At 38.8% G+C, this 20,416-nt stretch overlaps 2 protein-coding genes across 3 annotated transcripts; both read right to left on the bottom strand.

Annotated features, from left to right (window-relative positions):
• On the bottom strand, window positions 1–11,298 carry reep1 (receptor accessory protein 1). Of its 2 annotated transcripts, XM_080479269.1 has the most exons (8): window positions 11,134–11,298; window positions 8,004–8,076; window positions 7,060–7,136; window positions 6,848–6,968; window positions 6,394–6,507; window positions 3,306–3,462; window positions 1,879–2,141; window positions 1–394 (listed from the first exon to the last, which is right to left on the bottom strand). In XM_080479269.1, the coding sequence occupies exons 1-8, from the start codon at window positions 11,163–11,165 to the stop codon at window positions 323–325; spliced, it is 909 nt and encodes a 302-aa protein (XP_080335395.1). In that variant the 5' UTR covers window positions 11,166–11,298; the 3' UTR covers window positions 1–322. The 2 variants fall into 2 exon arrangements, with proteins under 2 accessions (XP_080335395.1, XP_080335396.1); XM_080479270.1 differs by lacking the exon at window positions 1,879–2,141 and having other exon boundaries at window positions 11,134–11,265.
• Window positions 11,299–13,955: 2,657 nt separating this feature from the next.
• Window positions 13,956–18,619, bottom strand: chmp3 (charged multivesicular body protein 3). Its single transcript, XM_080479268.1, has 6 exons — window positions 18,473–18,619; window positions 17,981–18,041; window positions 17,106–17,285; window positions 16,888–17,009; window positions 16,688–16,802; window positions 13,956–14,902 (listed from the first exon to the last, which is right to left on the bottom strand). Exons 1-6 carry the CDS (start codon window positions 18,515–18,517, stop codon window positions 14,760–14,762), a joined length of 666 nt encoding a protein of 221 aa, XP_080335394.1. The 5' UTR covers window positions 18,518–18,619; the 3' UTR covers window positions 13,956–14,759.
• Window positions 18,620–20,416: the final 1,797 nt, after the last annotated feature.

Genomic DNA, 20,416 nt, shown 5'->3' with positions numbered 1-20,416 from the left:
TCAAATCATGAGGATGAAGTACACACAAACTGTACATAAATACATGTTCATTAACCCATAAACTCAAAGTGTCTGTCAGCATGGAGCCCATTCACTCACTCGTCCTATCTCAGCATCACTAACCTGTTTTTTTGTTTTGTTTAGTTTTTTTTTTCAAATCATGAGCCACGAGCTATATACTGTATATATATAGAAGGGTCATCATAGGTCACTTTGGTAATACCTTATTCCAAAGCAAGGCTGCTTCAGTCATGTAGCTTTTGGCCATTCAGTATTTTTACTTCTTGCAGCGAAGGCAGCTGGAGGAGTCTTGAGGATAGTTTCACATGGCTTCATTGTTTGAAGTGAAAGCACTCCTGGATCTTGTGAGAGGCCTTAAGACTCTACGAGGCGGCTGGAAGACAAGACACAAGCAGAGACGGAGTGTTATCGTCAAATAGCTGCGAGCAGAGCGTGCGAAGGATCCAGCTGGCATCGTTTGTGTTTATCTTGTGGTTCACTTAAATAAAACTAACAGTGTTCATCTGTTTTCATCATGAGTCTCAGTGTAAAGTCCTGCTCATTATAGAAACCTTTAAAACACTTTGTTTTCTCTGAGGAGTCAGTTAAAACCAACAGGGATGCCTCAACAAAGCAAGATTTTATTTAAGCCAACAAATTAAACAAATATTATTTAAGGCAATCAATTTTTAAATAGAAAACACAGTGATGAAATTGTATAAATTTGTTTTAAAAAATACCATCCCAATCGTTCATAAGTAATTTATTCAGTTGTTTTTAGTCCGTGCTAATCATTCATATTAAAAATTAACATTCACCAATACTTAATAAAAATAAGTCGGTAAAAATAATCAAACAATAAAAACCCAAAAACTTTTGCAAAACATAAATAAATAAATGAGTTAATGAATAAATAAAAACAAACAGACAAACAGGAGAATTGGAGTGTTCTGTCATTGCTAAACAATTGATGAAATATTGGCAAAAATAAATCACGAGGACTAATCAAATAAGTCAAAAACAGAAATCATGAATTAAAAACTAAATAATCAGAGTTGAGTTTTTTGTTAATATTTGACACATTTTAAAGGATTCAGTAAGAACCAACAAAATGCAAACAAAAATACATAAATAAATAAAACAAATATTTAAATAGACTAAAAAAAAATTATTATAATTACCATCATGCCAGTAATATCTAAATAAATAATTATGAGTATATTCATAAATGCTAAACCAATATTTATAAATGTCTTTACAAGAAGTCAGCAAGAAAAAAAAGATTATTAAGAATAAAAGTTGAAAAAGGACTGATCTTTATTTCTTTTTCTTCTTTTTTGCATGTTTGAAATAAAAATTAATTCCATCATTGAATCATTCATTCATTCATTCATTCATCCATTCATTGTGGTCGTATATAAATTAAGAATTTGTCTGTGTTCTTAATAACTGCTATTATCTTTAGTTGGCGTTAAAGAAACTGATATTAGATGTGAAAGTGAATATTAGGTGATTCCAGTGTTTCCTTCACACTTAAAAGAAACAAAAGTTAATATTTGAGTAAAACACACTTCAACATGTGAGCGTGTCAGCCATGTTTGAAGGTTTCCCATGCCATATTTCAAAAGTGCAATCCACTGCAATCGCATGTTCATTTCAGGTAAATAATAACTGCTAAAGTTGATGCATGATTCAGGCTCATCTGTGCAGAAATCCCATCAGCAGCCAGACTCTCCACATTTGCATACGTGCTGAACCGTGATGATTCATTTATCCACGCCGCGGCTGGAATTAGTCAATCAGTGAGTAAAGGGCCAGTCTCGGGGGCCTGTTAGATGCAGGCAGCAGCTGTGCAGCCACGCGGACGAGCCCGTGTACCTCTGGAGCTCTCTTCTTTATCAGCCTGAGCTGTGGCGAGCTGGAAGCTGCCAGCAGCTCGTTCCCTCCCTCCTCAGGCTGCTCTGGAGCCGTGGGGCTGGGGGGTGGCGAGGGGGTGGAGGGCGGGGTGGATGGGGGTGTCACAGAGGCTGTAATGGGTGTGGACTCGGACGCGGATGTGGAGATACGCTGGGACGAGGGCTCCTTGGGCTCCCATTGGTCCAACCTCAACACCTCAAACTCAGTCATGTCAAAATCCTGTCCTGTAGCGTGAGCAAAGGTCAGACGGTGGATGAACACCACATGAATCCTGTTTCTGCACTGCTGCGTCACAAGTAAAGAACGTTTTACTATCACTTGAGATGAAGGTACTATAGACTTATTTTTTAACAGATGATGGAAGTTCATACAATTTGATATAATCCTGCAGCAAATCAATCAGAAGAACTTGGTTCCTTTTAAATGTATATCAAATCTTCTTTTTATTGCCTTTAGTATATAGAGAATGGCAGATTATCAAGTTATATTAGATTACTTTATTGTAACAAGCACTACGTAAATAACATTACCAAAAAAAGGGTGTTTATGAAACCTACAAATTTAACAGACACATTAAAAGACCAGAGCCATCTATGCTACAGGTATCACCGCTATGTTTTTCTTACAATGTTTATCTATTAAAATCTGTGTAAAATAGGTACATCAAGAAACAAACACAACTTAATGTAATGGAAAAGATAATTTCATTCAAACAGCGTAACTTACATGTTGAGATTTATTACACATAATAAATTAAAATTATAATTTTTTTGTTTCTTTTATCAATTCAGCTTTTAATGAAATAACAGATAAAACTATGGACATTTGAACAATATTCTATATTTTGTAAACACTGGTGAGTTTTTTCAGATACAGGGAATTATAACTATATGTTTGTTAGTCATTTAGAAAATGTGAAGAATTCAGAAATAATTTGTAAGATTAGTGTGAATCTTTGTTTTAAATGGATTCAGTTAAGATTAAAATAAAATCCCCTCTGTGTGTGTGTGTGTGTGTGTGTGTGTGTGTGTGTGTGTGTGTGTATGTACAGAAATAAGTATTTTCTGGATTCTAACAGAACAACAGTTGTATCCACATGATGTGATGGTGGAACGAATCCCCGCAGCTACATGTGAGTGTTATCACAGGACGGAGGGCGAGCCTGGCAGCCCCGGGAGTCCTGACCCGCTCCGACAGGAAGGCAGACCTCAGGTCAGGGGCCGCTCAGGAAAGGAGGCACCAAACAATATCTGTGGGCTCCAACAAGCCTGAACAGGAAGAGCCACACTGGCTTCTTCATCATCATCATCATCATCTGTTATTCTGATGGCTCCATTACAGTGAGCACACACCACAGGATCTGTGTGTGTGTTGAAGTGTCTGCTCACCCTTGTGGCTCTCTGACTTGCTGCGCATCATAGACCTGGTTCGGTGCTGCGCTGCTGCCGTGGGCGGCGTGCTGTCGGCGTTCATTGGGTCCGATTGGTAGGAAGACAAATCCTGCATGCTGAAGCTCCGTAGTCTGTCCGATAGGACTCCCTGACCCTGAAACCAGGAGACACCGGGGTTTTATTCTAATGGCAGCAGATATAAAAGAGGGGCACTTTAATCATCTGGCACCAGCCATCGGATGGCTTCAAACAACAACACACATCCATTCTGTCTGGGGTAGATGACCAGCCCTCTACTGCTTGGATGTTCAGTACATTAGGAACTACAGGGATGTGGTTTGACTCTGGTTGCTTTGGAGGCCTTTCTGTGGGGAGTTTGCATGTTTTGGTACAGATTTTTACTTTTTTTTTTTTTTTATAATTCAGGTTTTGTCAACAACAGTCCAAATAAACAGATACTTGAGGGGACACGTGTTAAGTCGGATAAAGGGATACAGAAGATATAGATGTAAGAATATTCTGAGTGTAAAAGTGAAGCATGAAAACAACCACAGAATCATACAGCAGCCCAAAATCAGTAGGCTCACAACTCTAACAATGTTTTATAAATGAAAGCAGGAGAAAGAAATAAAGGAGAAAATATCAAACCAACAGCTGCTTAATGTACTGGTATGAATTTGGTTGGGTACTTCTTTGTCTCCCCAAACATGAAAAAGTATTTGGCTCCAGTGAACCAGACATGCTGGATGGGTCGAGGCGACGGGGAAGTGAACCATCACCACATTTTCTGGAGCTGCTCCAAGATGCAAATATTTGAGGAAAACAGCTGGAAGATCATCAAACACATTCTCAGACAAAAACTAGTACTGACGTTTAAATTACTTTATTTATGCGAGCTACCAGGAGGAATGACGGGAAGTGACAGATACTGTCTGAAAATATTACCAACAGCAAAGAAAGTAATTCCTGGTAAATGGCTACAAATGAATCCTTCAGTGGAAAACTGGATTGAAATAGTCTAAGAGATTAATGAAAAAGACTAATCTTCCTCTTGAGATAAAATATATTAAAGATGTTTACGTCACAAGATGAAAAATGGACAGAATATTGGTCAGAATAAGGAAGTGGTTGGTGGCCTTCCTCCTCATTCTCACTGCTCGTCATTCCAAACGCTTGTCAAACTTGTATTTCTCTACCTGGATGTAACGTTGTATATTTATGCATTCATTTATTTTAATCGTTGTAACCTGGTGTAAATGCAGTTCCCCCGCTGTTTCTGAATATAACTTCCTTGTGTTCTTTTGGAAAAAATATTAAAAGAAAAACTAAATATCAAAAGAAAAAGTCAAGCGTGAGATTATATAAGATGAGATCAAAACTGAGGTTTTATAATATAAACAAAGTTTATTATCATGAATTTATTTTCTTTGCTTCCATTCTAACTCAAAGTTGATGCTAGTTTGATCTTTAACCCTTTACATGTCAAGTGGAAATATCTGGTGGCTTCCCCATCGATTCCAAATCAACAATAATATTTAACAACTATTTAGTACATTAAACATTAAAATGTTGTGTTCTACCGGTACATTGAAATAGGTGACGCTTGGGTAGAGTTTTGAAAATCAATACAAACTGTAAAGCTCTCATAATCCTTCTGCTTTGACTGCTTTAAACAGGCTGTTATGAAATATTTCAGTGTTTGCACTGTGAAACTGTAAATTGAATTAATATATTTTGTGAGTCAATATCGGCTCATTTTGTAATTGTTGACTTTTGTAGTTTTCCTCTTCAATTTCTGAAATACATATTTTTCACTTCTATTTTACACATTAAATCTGATTTGATTCCACAAAAGGATCTTTACACAACAGAAAGCAACATAGTATTTACTAACTGAAGCACATTGCAATAGTGAACAAACCCTATGTATATAAACAGCTCTGGAAGAAATTAAGAGACCACTGCAAAATTATCAGTTTCTCTGATTTTACTACTTATAGGTATGTGTTTGAGTAAAATCGTAGATCTTCCGCCAAATTTCACAGTAGGTGCAAGACGCTGTGGCTTGCTGGCCTCTCCAGGTCTCCGTCTGACCATTAGGCGAACAGGTGTTGGGCAAAGCTGAAATTTGGCGGAGGATGGGTGATGGTCTGGGGGCGCTTCAGCAAGGCTGCAATTGGGCAGATTCGCCCTCGCGAAGGACGCATGACTCAAGCCACATAGAAAGTTATCTTGGAAGAAAACTTGCTTCCTTCTGCTCTGACAATGTTCCCCAACTCTGAGGATTGGTTCTTCCGGCAGGACAATGCTCCATGCCACATGGATGAAGGACCAGCAGATGAAGACCCTGTCATGGCCAGCTCAACCTCCAGACCTGAACCCCATTGAAAACCTCTGGAACGTGACCAAGAGGAAGATGGAGGGTCACAAGCCATCAAACAAAGCTGAGCGACTTGAATTCTTGCGCCAGGAGTGGAATAAAGTCAACCAAGAACAATGAAAGACTGGTGGAGAGCATGCCGAGACGCATGGCAGCTGGGATTAAAAATCAGGGTTATTCCACCAAATACTGATTTCTGAACTCTTCCTAAGTTAAAACATTAGTATTGTGTTGTTTTTAAATGAATATGATCTTGTTTTCTTCGCATTATTTGAGGTCTGAAAACATCGCATGTTTTTTGTTTTTTTGACCATTTGTCATTTTCTGCAAATAAATCGTCTAAATGACAATAGTTTTACTTGGAATTTGGGAGAAATGTTGTCAGTAGTTTATAGAACGAAACAAAAATGTTCATTTTACTCAAACACATACCTATAAGTAGTAAAATCAGAGAAACTGATAATTTTGCAGTGGTCTCTTAATTGTTTCCAGAGCTGTATACGTATATATAAGCAGGTGAAAAGTATACTACCAACCATCACAATGGCTGCAGAAGCTTTACGAGCCTGATCAGAGCCAGTTTTTGTCATTATGCACATCATCATGGTGACAGATTCAGTCCTGAGGTACAGCTCGACCCCCGACACCGCTCCTCCTGCTCACTGCATCCACAGTGCAAAACCAAAAGCTCGGAGTCGGCGTTACCTTTGTTGCAGCCATGACTGCAGCTGTGGCTGCAACGTTCAGGCCTTTTCTCCCATAATGCACCAGCGTGTCGTAGCTTTTGTCCTTGGCTTGGCAGATGTACTCGTCGATGTCCTAAAACGAGAGGCACACAAACATTGGCGTCATTTCATCCTTTGACTTTTTCCTCCAGCAAATCCTCCAGTAATCTGTTTCCTGACTGAGGAAAGAGGGAAAGAGGAAGAGAGCATCACGGTGACATTTCCTCTCCTCTGTCCAGCTCACACGTTTTAACAGCTAAAGTGGGTTAGTGAATTATTACAAAGGTGCTTTTGTTCTGAAACACACTCACACGATGTGAATTCAATCAGCGACAGAGCCACAATTAAAGAGGGAATGTGTTTTCCCCGAGACTCTTTTAACCTCTGCAGGAGATGGAGGGAAAGTAAGCAGAAACAAAGGTCTGGGATTTCACCTTTTCCTTTGAGGAAAGTGTGGGATGTACAAACTTCCTGTAGAGCACACTGGAGCCCTTGGTGTACGGCGACAACAGCCACACCACGAAGGCGATCTTCAGCTCGTAGTAGAAGGGAACCCTGCCGCAGAGATGAAAGAAAACACGATCACGTGGAGAACATATGTTGTGTACACGTGGGAATAATGTGTGACGTCACACGACCTGCTTACCAACAGAGAAACATGTCTGTGAAGACTTCTACCGTCGTGAACAGGGCGAATATTATCCAGTACATCATCCATTTCACCTGAAATGTCCCAGAAACACAAATCAGTGAACAAGCAACACAAAGTAGGATCAGAATATTCTTACAGGTATCACAGCCAGGTGGAAGTAATAGATTACAAGTAATTATATTGTTCTGACTGAGTCATATTTGAAGTACTTGTTTTTTCTTTACTTTGAATCTCACTACAGTACAATATGTCTCTTAAAATTAGAGGTTACGTAAACTTAGATTTAGTCTTCGGCACTAATTGCTGAAGTGTTATTTTTATATACTTTGTTGTTTTCCTGCAATAATCACAATGATAAAACATTTTAAAACATTGATGTGTGTAATGGAGAAGACATTTTCTGTGCTCTTCTTCTGATCACAGCCTTTTTGACATTAACCTCTCATAACCGCTCATATGTTTGATTTCACAGCTTTATAAACAAATACACTTATAATGTAAACAGAAAATTCTTGTTTTATGTTTTTGTTGCTTTTTAGTTGTAATTTTTCTGTAATTCATGCGTGAGAAATGTTGTGAACACGTTTTCGATACGGGGCTAATTGTTAAAAAGTAATTACTGTTATTATTCTGGTATTATTCAACAGTACAGTTACTCCTAATCTGAGTTACATAGAAAACATTATTCAAACCTTTTGCTCTGCATTCAGCCAATGTAGGTAATAACTTTTTTCTTCTCCTTTATATCGACATTTGTTAACACAAAGTCACTTTTATGTACTATTTTTTTTATTTTACACAATGGTAGACAATGGACAGAGGGGTTTCAGGAGATGGTCGCCATTTTACAATAGTAGTTGAAGTTTTTCTGTGAGTTTTCCTGCTGTGATCGCAGCCTCATGCGACTCCACATCGGACCAGACAAACATCATACTCACATATTCTTTCACATCTTTTGATTTCACAGCTTTATAAGACGAGTATGCGGGATACAGTGTACCAAACACGAGTCTGAAAGACAGAAAAATGTGCCCGTCAGACTCATTTCACACTTAACAGACGCTTTAACTGTGCATGCATTCTTAGACATTACGAGCGGAATAAATTACAGAAGCAGCCACAGCACTTTCTGTTTGGAAAACCATGCCATCTCACGTGTGGAATCTTTTTTCACACGATTATTTCGATTGCGGAGCATTTGAAATTCAGTTGTCTGATAAAAACAAAAGGATGACAAAAGATGTTCAGCAGGAAAAAAAAAAGGAGCAGAAAGACTAATTCTACACTGGTGGAGCCGAAGAGTCTGTGGTCAATGTGGGAAGTTGCCATCACTTGTATTATAAGTAAAAAAAATCAATAAAGCTCAAACCTGAACATAAGTAGAACAGGAAGTGTAGGACTAGACCGCCAACACAAATACAATGCGCCTCTGGTTTGTGTGATCGAAGAACAACACTCTGAGTGGCGTATTCAAGAGATTTTGTGTATTATTGCTGGAGGAAGTTATCAAACACATCAGAGTGTTACAGCCAATAAATCTGAATTCGTCCAACAATAAATATATAAAGTTGCACTATAGATTATGATCTGTCACGAGGCTGTGGGGGAAAACAAGTGCAACAGAAGAGATTCAGAAAAGAAGAGTTTACCACACAGACAATATGTAATAATAAAGGTTGTGAGGAGCCAGCGGAGGAAATGTCTTTCACTACAATAACAGCAGCATCACTGCTGAAGGAGCTGATTCACACCTTCTTTATACACACATCATAATAAAATAGTAATAATAATAAACAACACAAACATTTTCAGGAAGTGTAAAACAGATTACACATTATCCCAATACTCTTCCACATTCATGAAGGTAAGTGCTTTAAGGAAAATGTTTGTTGATCCCGTTAACCGACGTGTTTCACAATGTAAATCAAATTTGAGCCTCTTTTAATAAACAGAAACTTTCCAAGACCTTCATTTCAACTGATTTTCACTTTCTGTTGAATTGTTCACTCAGTACACTGAAGAAGCAGACTTTGAAGACGACAACGCGACCAATGTCCAAACTCGTATAAATGTTGGCAGTGGAAAATCTAGAAGCCACATACACCTTTTTCTTTTTTTTTTCACAAAGACAATTAATGAACCCCAAAGCAAGGTGAAGACATTATAACATTAAAATGTTTATTACAGCTATTCAATATATCCAGGGCACTGAAATCCTTAAAAAAAAATGGAAAAGTAATTCTTAGAATCAAATATTTCAAAACCTACTGATATATGTCTATAAATAGGCTAAAATTCTCACTGGCAGTGTTCAGAATCATGTTGTCTAATCCTGATCACAGAGACCTTTAAAACAAGTGTTATTATCAGAAATGTGACGTGTCCAGCCATAATTTATAACAGTTTGTTTTCAAGAAACAAGAAAGAGATGGAAGTTAATGAATCAGTTTCTACTTTTTTAAATCCGATTTTCAAAGGCGTGGTCATAAATACGACTTCTTGGGTGCATTGGGCATCTTTATAAAACTTGATCTACTGTTAAAGTAACTGGTTTTAATAATTTCTAGACTGCTACACTGATCTCAATGTCCAGCAGCACTTTAATCAGCTTATCTTGTTAGGTTTTGGGTTACAGGAGGAAATATTGTCACTTGCCTGTTTGTCTTGCATGTTTTAACTTCCTCCCTGCTGCAACACACCTGATTGCAGTGAAGGGAAGCAGGGAGAGAATCAAAACATGCAGCTCCCGGGACCAGGGTTGGAAAACACATTTTACTTTTGGATGTCCTCTCCTCTCAACTTGTGCCTCTCCATTAAAGATTATCTCGATCCCTGTCCAATAAGTGATTTATCTGCAGGAGGCGACAAGCCTTCAGACTGAGGGTAAAAATAGCAGGCAGGTGCTGTCTTTCTCTTGAACCTTCTATTTGTATGTATACACCTGTGCTGCTGGCTGTCCGGACGCTACAAACCAGCAACAGCTGTGAGCTCGACCTGATCATGTTACTGACCCACATCATGTTGCAGCTCTCAGTCCAGGCCGGCTAAGTGTGACTCAAACAGAGATTAGAAACACAAGGACACTTGAAATATCAGCTGCGGGGCCATCAGACCTTCCTGCAGGAGAGTGGATCCAAAACGACCTGCATAAGCAGGTTCCGAAAAAGCAGAGCTGATTGGTGTAACGAGATCTATTATTCTAAATATATTTGGCTCACTATTTTGAGGTTTGGGCCTCCTGTTGGTACACTTCCCCACAGTCTGCAATGGCGCTGATTCATACTCTGTGTAGGTAAAAATAGCCAAAGCTGCATTATAATATTAACATATATTCTTTAGTAGTATTTTTTTACGCCTTACTACACATGTGAGAATGAATGCAGACTTTTATAACATTAAATACTTATGCACTGTAACATGAGAAGGCTGACCCATCCCTTTTGTTGTTCTCCAAGAATAGGACATCAACAGTATTGCTATACATATTGCTCACTGGCACGAGGCTTTCTGGCTCTGGTCTGTGGATCTGATTCATTTCAGCATCTCTTTGTCGGGAATAGATTATTCAGCCAGTCGCGTCATCTCTTTGTATGATATAAGAAATGTATTTGGTAAACACAAAGAGTGCCAGCCTGCTTTCTCTCTCTCTCTCACACACACACACACACACACACACACACACACACACACACACACACACACACACACACACACACACACACACACACACACACACACACACACACACACACACACACACACACACACACACACACACACACACAGGCCCAGCTCAGCAATCCAGCTCAAATGAAAGTGCAATCCGGCAGAATACCAGCGGCTTCCAGTCAGACACTATAGACAGGCACCTGCTCTTTGTCCATATTTTACGTCTCATTCTGATTAAAATATGACAGAAAACTGCGGGGGCTTGGAGGGGAAAAAGCGCTGTGCTTCCACACCAACGAGCGCCTAAAATTAATCGGCCCGCAACAATCTGGAGCATCGATCCGTTAACGCCGCAGTCTGCGACGGGGATTAAGAAAATTAAATTTAAAAATGACTTACACCACAAGTCTGGAGATGATCCAGGAGACCATTGCGCTGGAGATTCGACAGGACGCGCTGTCTGCGGGGAGGAGTTTCCTCCAGATGACAGTCAGGCGCGTCCAGGCGCTGCGCTCAGGCGCTGCGTCCTGGCCGTGCGTCCTGGCGCTGCGCTGCGCTGCGTCCGGACGCACACACACACACACACACATCGCAACGTGAGGGGCGATAAACAGCTTCTCTTGTCCATAGATGGCAGTGTTGCACTCCGCAGACCACACACTCTCAGTTTACAGTTGCAGGGATGCTTTGTGTTTCAGAAAGGTTGTGGAGCAGCAGAAACACTGTCACGTTCAGAGATTGCACCAGATAAAAGGCACTTAAAGTACAAAATGCTTGGATCATCAATAGCAGAAGAAATATTTAACATTCTGGAAAGAGGTTTATTAAAGGGTGAAGACCCTTTTGAAAAACCACCTACCAGGGGTGTCCCAACTTCTTCAGCCGACCAAATGGACCACGAGACACGTTTGGCCCACCGGCTGTTTGTCCTGTTATTTTCGTTTCTATTGCTCACCAATTCACTGTATTATGTGTATTTGTATGAACATACAAAAATCGTTCCGAATGTTTTGGTCGACATTTCTGCTGTGCGGTGAGAGGTCTGACCTCGAAAACAGAAACCTGCCTGAAAAGGCTCAGATTTTGCCTGACCCTGAAAATCTGGACACACCTAACACCTGCATTATCACAGTGACGGAACCAGGTTTTGTCGAGCCTTTGGACCACAAAGTGAAGCCAGACAAAAGAGGAAAGCTTCAGTTACAGCACAACAACAGCTGCTGAGGTGCAAGAAATCCGACCTACACTTTGGTCTAATTTACATTGTGAGGGATGCCTCCCAAACAAGAAAGACCCGAAATGAAGCACAATTTCAACATGGAGTGTCTCATTGGAGTTTGTTTTTTTTCCCTGAAATAAAATGGGTCCCACATGAAACATTGAAACATCAGAATGACATTGATTGCTGGTGACCAGCAGGCACTGACCTATGAACACTCTGAGGAAAAAACCCAAAACTGAACTCGACTCTATAAAGTAGAACCAAAGTAAAGTAGGAACGAACTCTTTAAAATTGACCTGGACTCTCAACTAAACTTTAAACTCTTTAAATTCTCTCACAGTATTTTATTGGACCTGATCTGAACTCTTCAGAACATACTCACTTGATAAGGACGGAATGTTAAATAAGATCTGGAACTTTGAATCCAGGCCTGGACTATTAAAAGTTTTAACTCTGTAAAATACAGCTGGATTGTTAACTTGGACTCTTTAAGAGACAGATGATGATTATAAAAAGGAGAAACTTATTGAGTAAGAAAAACTAGTACCTTCCATCGCTTCCTTGTTTCTTGAAAACAATCTGCTATAAATTATGGCAGGACACATCACATTTCTGATAGGAACTCATGTTTTAAAGGACACTGTGATCAGGATTAGACAACATGATTCTGAACACTTTTTCAATGCATCCAGGGAGAATTTTAGCCTATTAATAGACATATAACCGTAGGTCTTGAAATATTATTTTAAACACAGTGTAGAAAGTCTCCATTTACAAATTTCTTATTGACCAATAACGGGTTCATAAACCTGGCACTTCAAAAAGGAAAAAGGAATATTGTACTTAATTTCACCTCTTTCAAATACAACAAGACTGTAATCCAGACTCATGGGATTTATCATGAACTTAAATTCTTTAAACCACAAATGGACTGTCTTTATCAGACTGTATCATGACTGTTTGAGACACAGACTTTTAAAACCAAACTCACACTTTGCTGAATCAGATCTGTCAGAAGAGCGGATTTTCCAAAGGTAGTAACAACATTGATTTTTGTGTTATATAAGTAGTTAGTAAATTCTCCAGACGTGCTTGTTCACTTCGATCCGAGAACAGACCTGTAATTCAAGTGCATAACAAGAGAGATTAGAGATAACGTAGATCAGACTTATATTAGTAATCATTAAGTAATAATTTAGGTTCTTGTACCAGTGTGTACTTTTATCATGTGTATAATGTTAATCACATAACTTTACAGTACAGCCACAACTTTAAATTACTATTCAAACGTTCTGATCTGCATGTTTGGAGCTAAACCGTTTCTTTCTCTAAACAGAGAGAATTTATGTGAGAAAAACACGCTCTTCAAACTCACCAGCTCCCTCAGTGGCCGACTTCACGCTGAAGAAAGAACGACACCACATGTCATTCATAATTTCTGAAATAAAACTGCACAATGTCAGCCAAGCATGAGTGAAGGTACACTATTTTTGTTTTATCCAAATTGTAGGAACACAATACTTTTTATATCTTCACCAGTACACAGCTGCAGTGATACTGATCTATAACCTGTGAGAGCAATAAAGTTCTCACTCATCTTTGAATGTAGATTCCTCTTACTGATACATGGAATAAAATACAATTAAAAATATTTTGGGAATATGCGTATTTTTTCAGAACATTTCACTTTACAGTAGTGAAGCAGTATTTCTGAGAAAAAGTGCTTTTTGTCCCCATTCATGAACTTTATCTGAAAAATGCCCTTTTTTGCCGGGAATAGCATCAAAAGTCTGCTATTGACAAAAGTGCAGTTAAAAGAAAGTAACATAGAGAAAAGTAATTTGTAACTCAAGCATTTCAAAACAATGCTTTCAGGAGTAGTGGAGTAATACATTTCCGGGGTGTTGTATACATGGGACCAGAATTTGTGCAAAAACAAACATTCTTAAAAAAATTTCTTTTCCTTTCACATTAAAAAAAACCCCACAATACTCTGAGCAAACATCAACCAGCTGCTTTATTTCTTCTGCATCATTCAGTTGATTAGGAACTCAAAAACACACACGGAACAAGCTGAATGTTTATGCCAAACCAAGAATTGAGACGAGTGTGTGTGTGTGTATTGTTCCTAGTGAATGTAACATGTATAACCACATTTATACATATATATATATATATATATATATATATGTACTGACAAGAAAATCAACTGTTAGAAGAGAAATCTGCCTTCCACCTGCAGCAGTTCAGACTTTGTAGGCCAATTACTGGTGATCTGAACAGCTGTTGTTTTACAGAAACGTATCCACCAAGATTAAACCTACTGTGGGAAAAAAAATAATAAAAAATCATCCAATATGATTCATTGAGTTATTCAACTCCTCTTCTGGATCATAAACACCCACATCCCTCCACAACCAGTCCTTAACTTTGGACAGAAGAATATGATGGAGCACTGTAGGCACAGCAGGCTTTTCATACTTACATTATGTACACCTTCTTAACCCTTCTGTTTGACTTTGGATTATAAAGACTTACCAAGGGTCGCCCCTGATGATAATAAAAGACAAAAAACAAAACAGCCTTTTCCTTTGGCTGAGTAGACCACATTTTCTATTAAAAAACAAAGAAAACAAACAACCCTCAAACTGTCAGAGCACAAAGTTTACCCCACACAATTATGTGAAATTATAGTTATAGTATGAAGCAAAGAGGACGCCAGCACGGGGAATCCTGCGGGAGAATTGTCTCTGTTGTTGATGGAGTGTGCAACCTCAGACGGACAGAACGCCGGCGCTCCAGCTTAACTCCTCAGAGCTTCCAATCTCGTCTGCATCGCTTCAATGTCCTCCTCCGACTCTTCGTCCGAAGCCGCCGCTGTGGCCCCGGCCACCTCCGTGTCGGGCAGCGCGTCTGTGACTTTGCTTGGTGCTTTACCGAGGGCCCCTGTTAGAAAAATGTGATTATGAGATGTTGTTACTCGTTAAAGATGAGGTGCTTTTCTTCTGCACTGTGTAGAAGGGACATTCGCAGTAGTATCTAAGAACACCCGGATATTCTCAAACGAGGCAGAAGCGGAGGAATTTAGGGGAGGATTTGGAGTTCTAGGACAGTCTTATCTTTGCCTTAACAGAGACTGAATTTACAACTGTCCTGTGTCTGCATATGCAATCACAAGAGTGCCCAAATTAAAAAGAAATAAATGTGAAAAATAGAAAGAGAATCAATAATACAAAAAATACACAAAGGTAGTCATATTCTTTTTCTTTCTTGTCTTTGCTTATTCCATTTTGTCAATGCTTCTCCTGTTTTGTCTTTGTCTTCTCCATTTGCTTTTTGTCAGGTATGGATTAGTCACCCTGAACAGAAAGACCCGCCCACAGCCCTCGCTGATTTGCATTGTATTGCTTTTGTCTTTTCCAGACGGCTTGACTCATCGAGCAAATGCAATGACAAAAAGCAAATGGAAAAGACAAAACAGGAGAAGCTTTGACAAAATGGATTCAGCAAAGACAAGATAGAAAAAGAATATGACTACCTTTGTATTATTGATTCTCTTTATATTTCCACATTTATTTCCTTTTAATTTGGGCACTCCTGTGATTCCATATCTGCACACAGATTTTTTATTATTCATTCTCACTCACTTAAAAACGGACTGCACAAAAAGAATCCTTCAGACAACTGCAGCTCTCGGGTGAAGTTGTATTTAACTTGCCGACAAGATTTAACATTAAATGCTTTTTGAATCTTTCCTATTGCTCTCAGTCTGATTTCTCTAAACTCCGTCTCCTGAAGCTTCACTAGGGATTTTCCTGACCAAAGAAAAGACACACAGGGTTTCAGACTGAAAACATGAATATATCCATCAGAGCTGCACCCTATCAGGTCAGCAAGTAGTAATATTGACGACTGTTGTAATAACGGCATGGTATGTAGTAAATATAACCACTGAAGACTACGACTGACTCCTGATTATTTGTCTTCTCATTTCCCCCCCCCCCGAAGCTCATCTGCAGTTCTCAGCAGCAGCGTTTCAGAAGCAGAGCAGTTTTTTTTATTTATCCATTTTATTTTACCTTAATTTTTGTGTCTCTCTGCCCTGTTGCGATCAGGTATGAAATAAAAACGACTGTCGAATAGATCAAGATTCATGTGAATTGAGTCAATCTCTTATATTAAAAATGTCCTTATTTTGAATTTGCAGAGCATGAACGCTCACACATTTCATAGAAACCTGCTTTACCACAGTTCAGTTTGCGTTATTTACATTCCTCATCCTGATATCGCGACAACAATAAATTTGCAATATATTTTGTAGCTCTAATAACTATTAGTTTAATGGATTTTTAAAAATGTTTTTCCTCTCATGTTCCCTAGCTTTGATCATATTCCACAAAGGATCCTTTAAAACTAATTATTCGTAAACTCATAAATGTATCTACAATAGTTACCAGGTTTTCTGATTGAATTTGCTTGGTTGTATCTAATTTATTCACATTTCAGTAACTGTGACTGATCAGCAGGGAAGATATGAAAACCAGGATAAAGTGTTTTATTGTCACAATTCTCTGCTCTCAAACAGAATAGATCAAATAAACCCGGGAAAATACACAAACAAGGCTTTTTTAAAAACAGGAACAGACCGACTCCAGACGTCTGAAACAGAATATTTACACCCCCAACACATAGCTGGAACAGATAAAACAAGATTCTGTAAAATCTCCTCACCTGCTGTGATCTCAAAGAGGATCTTGTCAACCTCCTCCTCTGCTTCTTCCTCCATGTCCTCTCCATCCTCCATGCTCTCAAATGTGTCTTCCAGCATTTCTTCAATAATACCAGCCTGAATAATGAATGCACGTGGCACATCAGAGTCAAATCACAGCGACTGTAATCAGAGTGAGCCGCAGTGATCCCAGTTAAATTACCTTTGTCATCTCCTTTGACAGCTCCCTCATGGTGGCCTGGATCTCTGGGATTTTCACTAGATTCTGCATTGCCTTCATGACCTCTGTGCTCTTCTGCAACGAGCCGGCGACACGCAGCACAGCTGCAAACGGACAAATGAATTCCCTCACTGACTCAGCAAGGCAGGATATTACAATCAAGAGCTGCTTATTTTAAGTTGTGGTACAGTCTCACTCACCACCCTGGTTCTTCATTCCAAGAATCACAGAGTTCATCTGGGCTTTGGAGGAGTAAAGCTTTGTGACCGCTCGTCTCGACTGAATCAACTCCTTTGCGAGGATCAGGCACACGTCCTTCTGGCCCTTTTTGGCGGCGTCTTTGATGGATCTTTTGACTTTTTCTTCTTCTCTCTGAATATCTACAATAGAAGTGTATGTTATTACACACAATATCAACTAAAAGTATGTCATTAATACAATAATTTTTTTAAATTTAATTTAGGGAAGCAGATATATTTCTTTTTACAATTAAACTCAAATCAAAGTGAGCTTTTTTGTCAATTCTGCTGTACATACAAGACACCCAGTGGAATCCAAATGTCTCGCTTGCCCTCCTACAGTGTGAGACATACAACCCCACCCCCCACCCCCCCCCCCCCCCCCCCCCCAAAAAAAGAGAGAGTATAGACAAAATATATCACCCAAAATTGAATAAAAATAAGAAAATAGAGTATATATACAAACAGATATGTTAAAATAGAAATTACATATCTGAAATGAGCAATATCTAATACAATATACCCCTGAATGTGCATTACATACAGTACATATGTACAATACAGTGTAGCGTCAGAAAAGCTGTGATTGTTCATAGACACATCTATTTTAAAATAAAGAGCACGGGCCATTTCTTTGCTATTCTGCTGTAGGTTTATAGTGATCGTGACCACACGTCATGTATGTTTTCTTGGAAAAGACACAAATGTTTAATATACAGTTATAATTGAAATCATTACCACTTTTTTGAGACAGATGTTTTGTTTGTTATTCCTCATGCTTGTCATACACTTTAAATGTAAAGAAAGGTGGTTGTTTTGTAGTGAATGGACCTTACCTCGAATCTGTCTGTCAATCACTCTCATCTCCGTCCTAACTTTCTTGGACCACTCACTGATCTGTAATGACACAGATTGATAATATTGTCACACAAACTGCACTTTTCTAGGGCATTCGTACAACATACGTGTAAGATTATTGGTGATCAGCAGGTAAACACAACACGATGGGAACCATCACGGTTTGTTTACAGACTGTTGTTAGCATTGGTGCTAACTAGCGCTCCACGACAGCAAAACAAAGAGTGACAGATCACTGAATGCAGCCTAAAAACAAACCAGTCAAATGTTGTAGAGAGAAAATGAGTTAACAGCACATAGTCGGTAGGGCTATTTTTTAACAGTCATCCAATCTGTTAGAGGGAAGTATCAACAGTTAGCCGAGTGAAACTGGGAGCTAATGTTAGCATGTTTAGCCAACGGCACTGCCGTGTTTTTTTATCATTAAAAACAGTGAAGGACAGCCCGTGTCATCGCTAGTCCAAGCTCACCAGCTCTTTTGGAGGTCTCTCGGATGTTCTTCCGAACAGCCCCATCGTGTTTTCCGCGTTAAAGGGCGAGTCGAGCTGCGGGATTGAGAGTAGCTGCTAGCCGAGCTGCTCTGCTAACACTTCCTGCTTTCGTCCAGGCCTTGCGGGCTGCGTCCCAACACGAAGAGACGCTGAGTCCTTATGGCTCTCAATGAGGTGACAGGCGAGCGAAGTCGAACGAGACAGATGGTAAATAGCTTCTCAGTACGTCTCCAGGGTGGGTACAGAGCCTTTCTTTCTTTCTTTCTTTCTTTCTTTCTTTCTTTCTTTTTTTCTTTCTTTTTTCTTTTTTCTTTCTTTCTAAACCAAGACTTACCATAGTCATCATTTTGACATAATATTCCATGAAGAGACAGAAATGGGCCTCCATACAGAACAGCAGACAGACAGAACAGTGACCACATCATACTATTTGGTGGCAACAAGTGAACAATTTTGGCAACAAATAATTCACATTCGTAATTTGTGTCCATGAAATAGTGATTTGTCTTGCCACTACTTTGTGGCCAAAAAATAAAATATTGTATCCACAACATAGTAATTAAAGGCCACAAACATAATCAAGAAAAATAAATATTAAAGAGCAAGTATTCCTACGGAGCCCCTGAATGGCCATATAGGGGGAAAAAAATAATGTGTGGGAACGAGATAATAGGTAATGAGCTCATTTAATTTGTGGCCACAAGATAGAAACTCGTTTCTGGAGGTAACGACTTATTATTTGGTTAAATGCCTTATATTTTATTCACCACTGTCACCTCCATGTTCTAACGTCTCAGCTTTACATACTGTATAAAGTCATTAAAAGTATCAATTAACCGGCTATGTAACTATATGAAATAATTTTTTTAAACTCAGCCTGATACAGAATAAAAGAACAAACACAGTGCAGGTGATGTGTATTCCTGAAAGAAGGTATGTCACGCTCTGTCACATAGATATAAATAATATGTTTTATATCTATGCTCTGTCACACATGCAGGAAGACTACTTCCTGTATAAATATTACATGACTTCCGGTCTGGCGTGGAGAAATGGCGGCGCTTGTTGTCTGCAGGTCCGTACTCTTGGGCTGCCACGTATTTCTGTGTACTGATGAAATTTCGGATCTCAGAGAAGTTGTTACATCGTCTGTCAGGATTTCCCAGTGAAAACCTCTGGGAGACAGAATACACGATTTATATAGTTTAATACAATTTTATTACATTATTCTTGCAAGAAGAGACAAAGTCACAGTACAACCTTTGCATGATTGTCCAGGAGTTTGTCTAACTATGAAGTTGAAGAGTGTCTTCTTAAGGCTGAATAGTTTTGAGAAAGATCCACGTGTTTCCTGCACTGTTGACTCTGAAATACTGCACCAATAATAAATAAACTGCGGCCTATAAACATACAAAAACTATTCAAAGACAGAGTGGGGGGTATGTGTATTTCCATTTGTGGGGTGGTTTTGTGGAATGGTCTTGATGACAAGATTAAACAAAGTATGAATAAAATGCAATTTTGAAAAAAAATATACAAAAGATATATCTTTGGAAAATACAGAAATGAAGAAGGAGAATGAAAATCTCACAGATGTTAATGGCACTTGTTGATATTGTTCTATTTTGTGTGTTTTTTATTTATTCTGTTTTCATAAATAGCTCGATTGGAGTAGTTTTTTGTTTTCTTTTGTATTGCCTGTTTAGTTGTTTTATTGGATTTTGCATTTGTCAATGGGTGAAGAATGGGGGTAGGACTTGATAAGCCTAGGCCTCTTCCTATCCCTTTTCGAACGAGACGTGTGTGCTATATTGAAATTGGCTTCTTTTTTTTTGTGTTATTTTTATTTTCTTCTTCCATTTGTTTCATCTAATTTTAATAATTCCTTCGTTCGAAATAAATAAATAAATCAAAGTTTACAAA

This window comes from Lipophrys pholis (assembly GCF_963383615.2).
Source record: "Lipophrys pholis genome assembly, chromosome: 14".
NCBI classification, from domain to species: Eukaryota; Metazoa; Chordata; class Actinopteri; order Blenniiformes; family Blenniidae; genus Lipophrys; species Lipophrys pholis.
This window is presented reverse-complemented; position numbering and strand designations above follow the sequence as displayed.

What these genes read in the sequence shown, in the direction of transcription:
- reep1 (XM_080479269.1), bottom strand. Translation starts at nt 11,165, where the DNA reads ATGGTCTCCTGGATCATCTCCAGACTTGTGGT. An exon ending in ACAGACATGTTTCTCTGTTG is followed by an intron (nt 6,969 to 7,059) that starts GTAAGCAGGTCG and finishes TCTCTGCGGCAG; the next exon opens with GGTTCCCTTCTACTACGAGC. An exon ending in TAAAGAAGAGAGCTCCAGAG is followed by an intron (nt 395 to 1,878) that starts GTACACGGGCTC and finishes CTTGTCTTCCAG; the next exon opens with CCGCCTCGTAGAGTCTTAAG.
- chmp3 (XM_080479268.1), bottom strand. Translation starts at nt 18,517, where the DNA reads ATGGGGCTGTTCGGAAGAACATCCGAGAGACCTCCAAAAGAGCTG. An exon ending in AGAGACCTCCAAAAGAGCTG is followed by an intron (nt 18,042 to 18,472) that starts GTGAGCTTGGAC and finishes GTGTCATTACAG; the next exon opens with ATCAGTGAGTGGTCCAAGAA. An exon ending in CCTCTTTGAGATCACAGCAG is followed by an intron (nt 14,903 to 16,687) that starts GTGAGGAGATTT and finishes TTTTTCTAACAG; the next exon opens with GGGCCCTCGGTAAAGCACCA.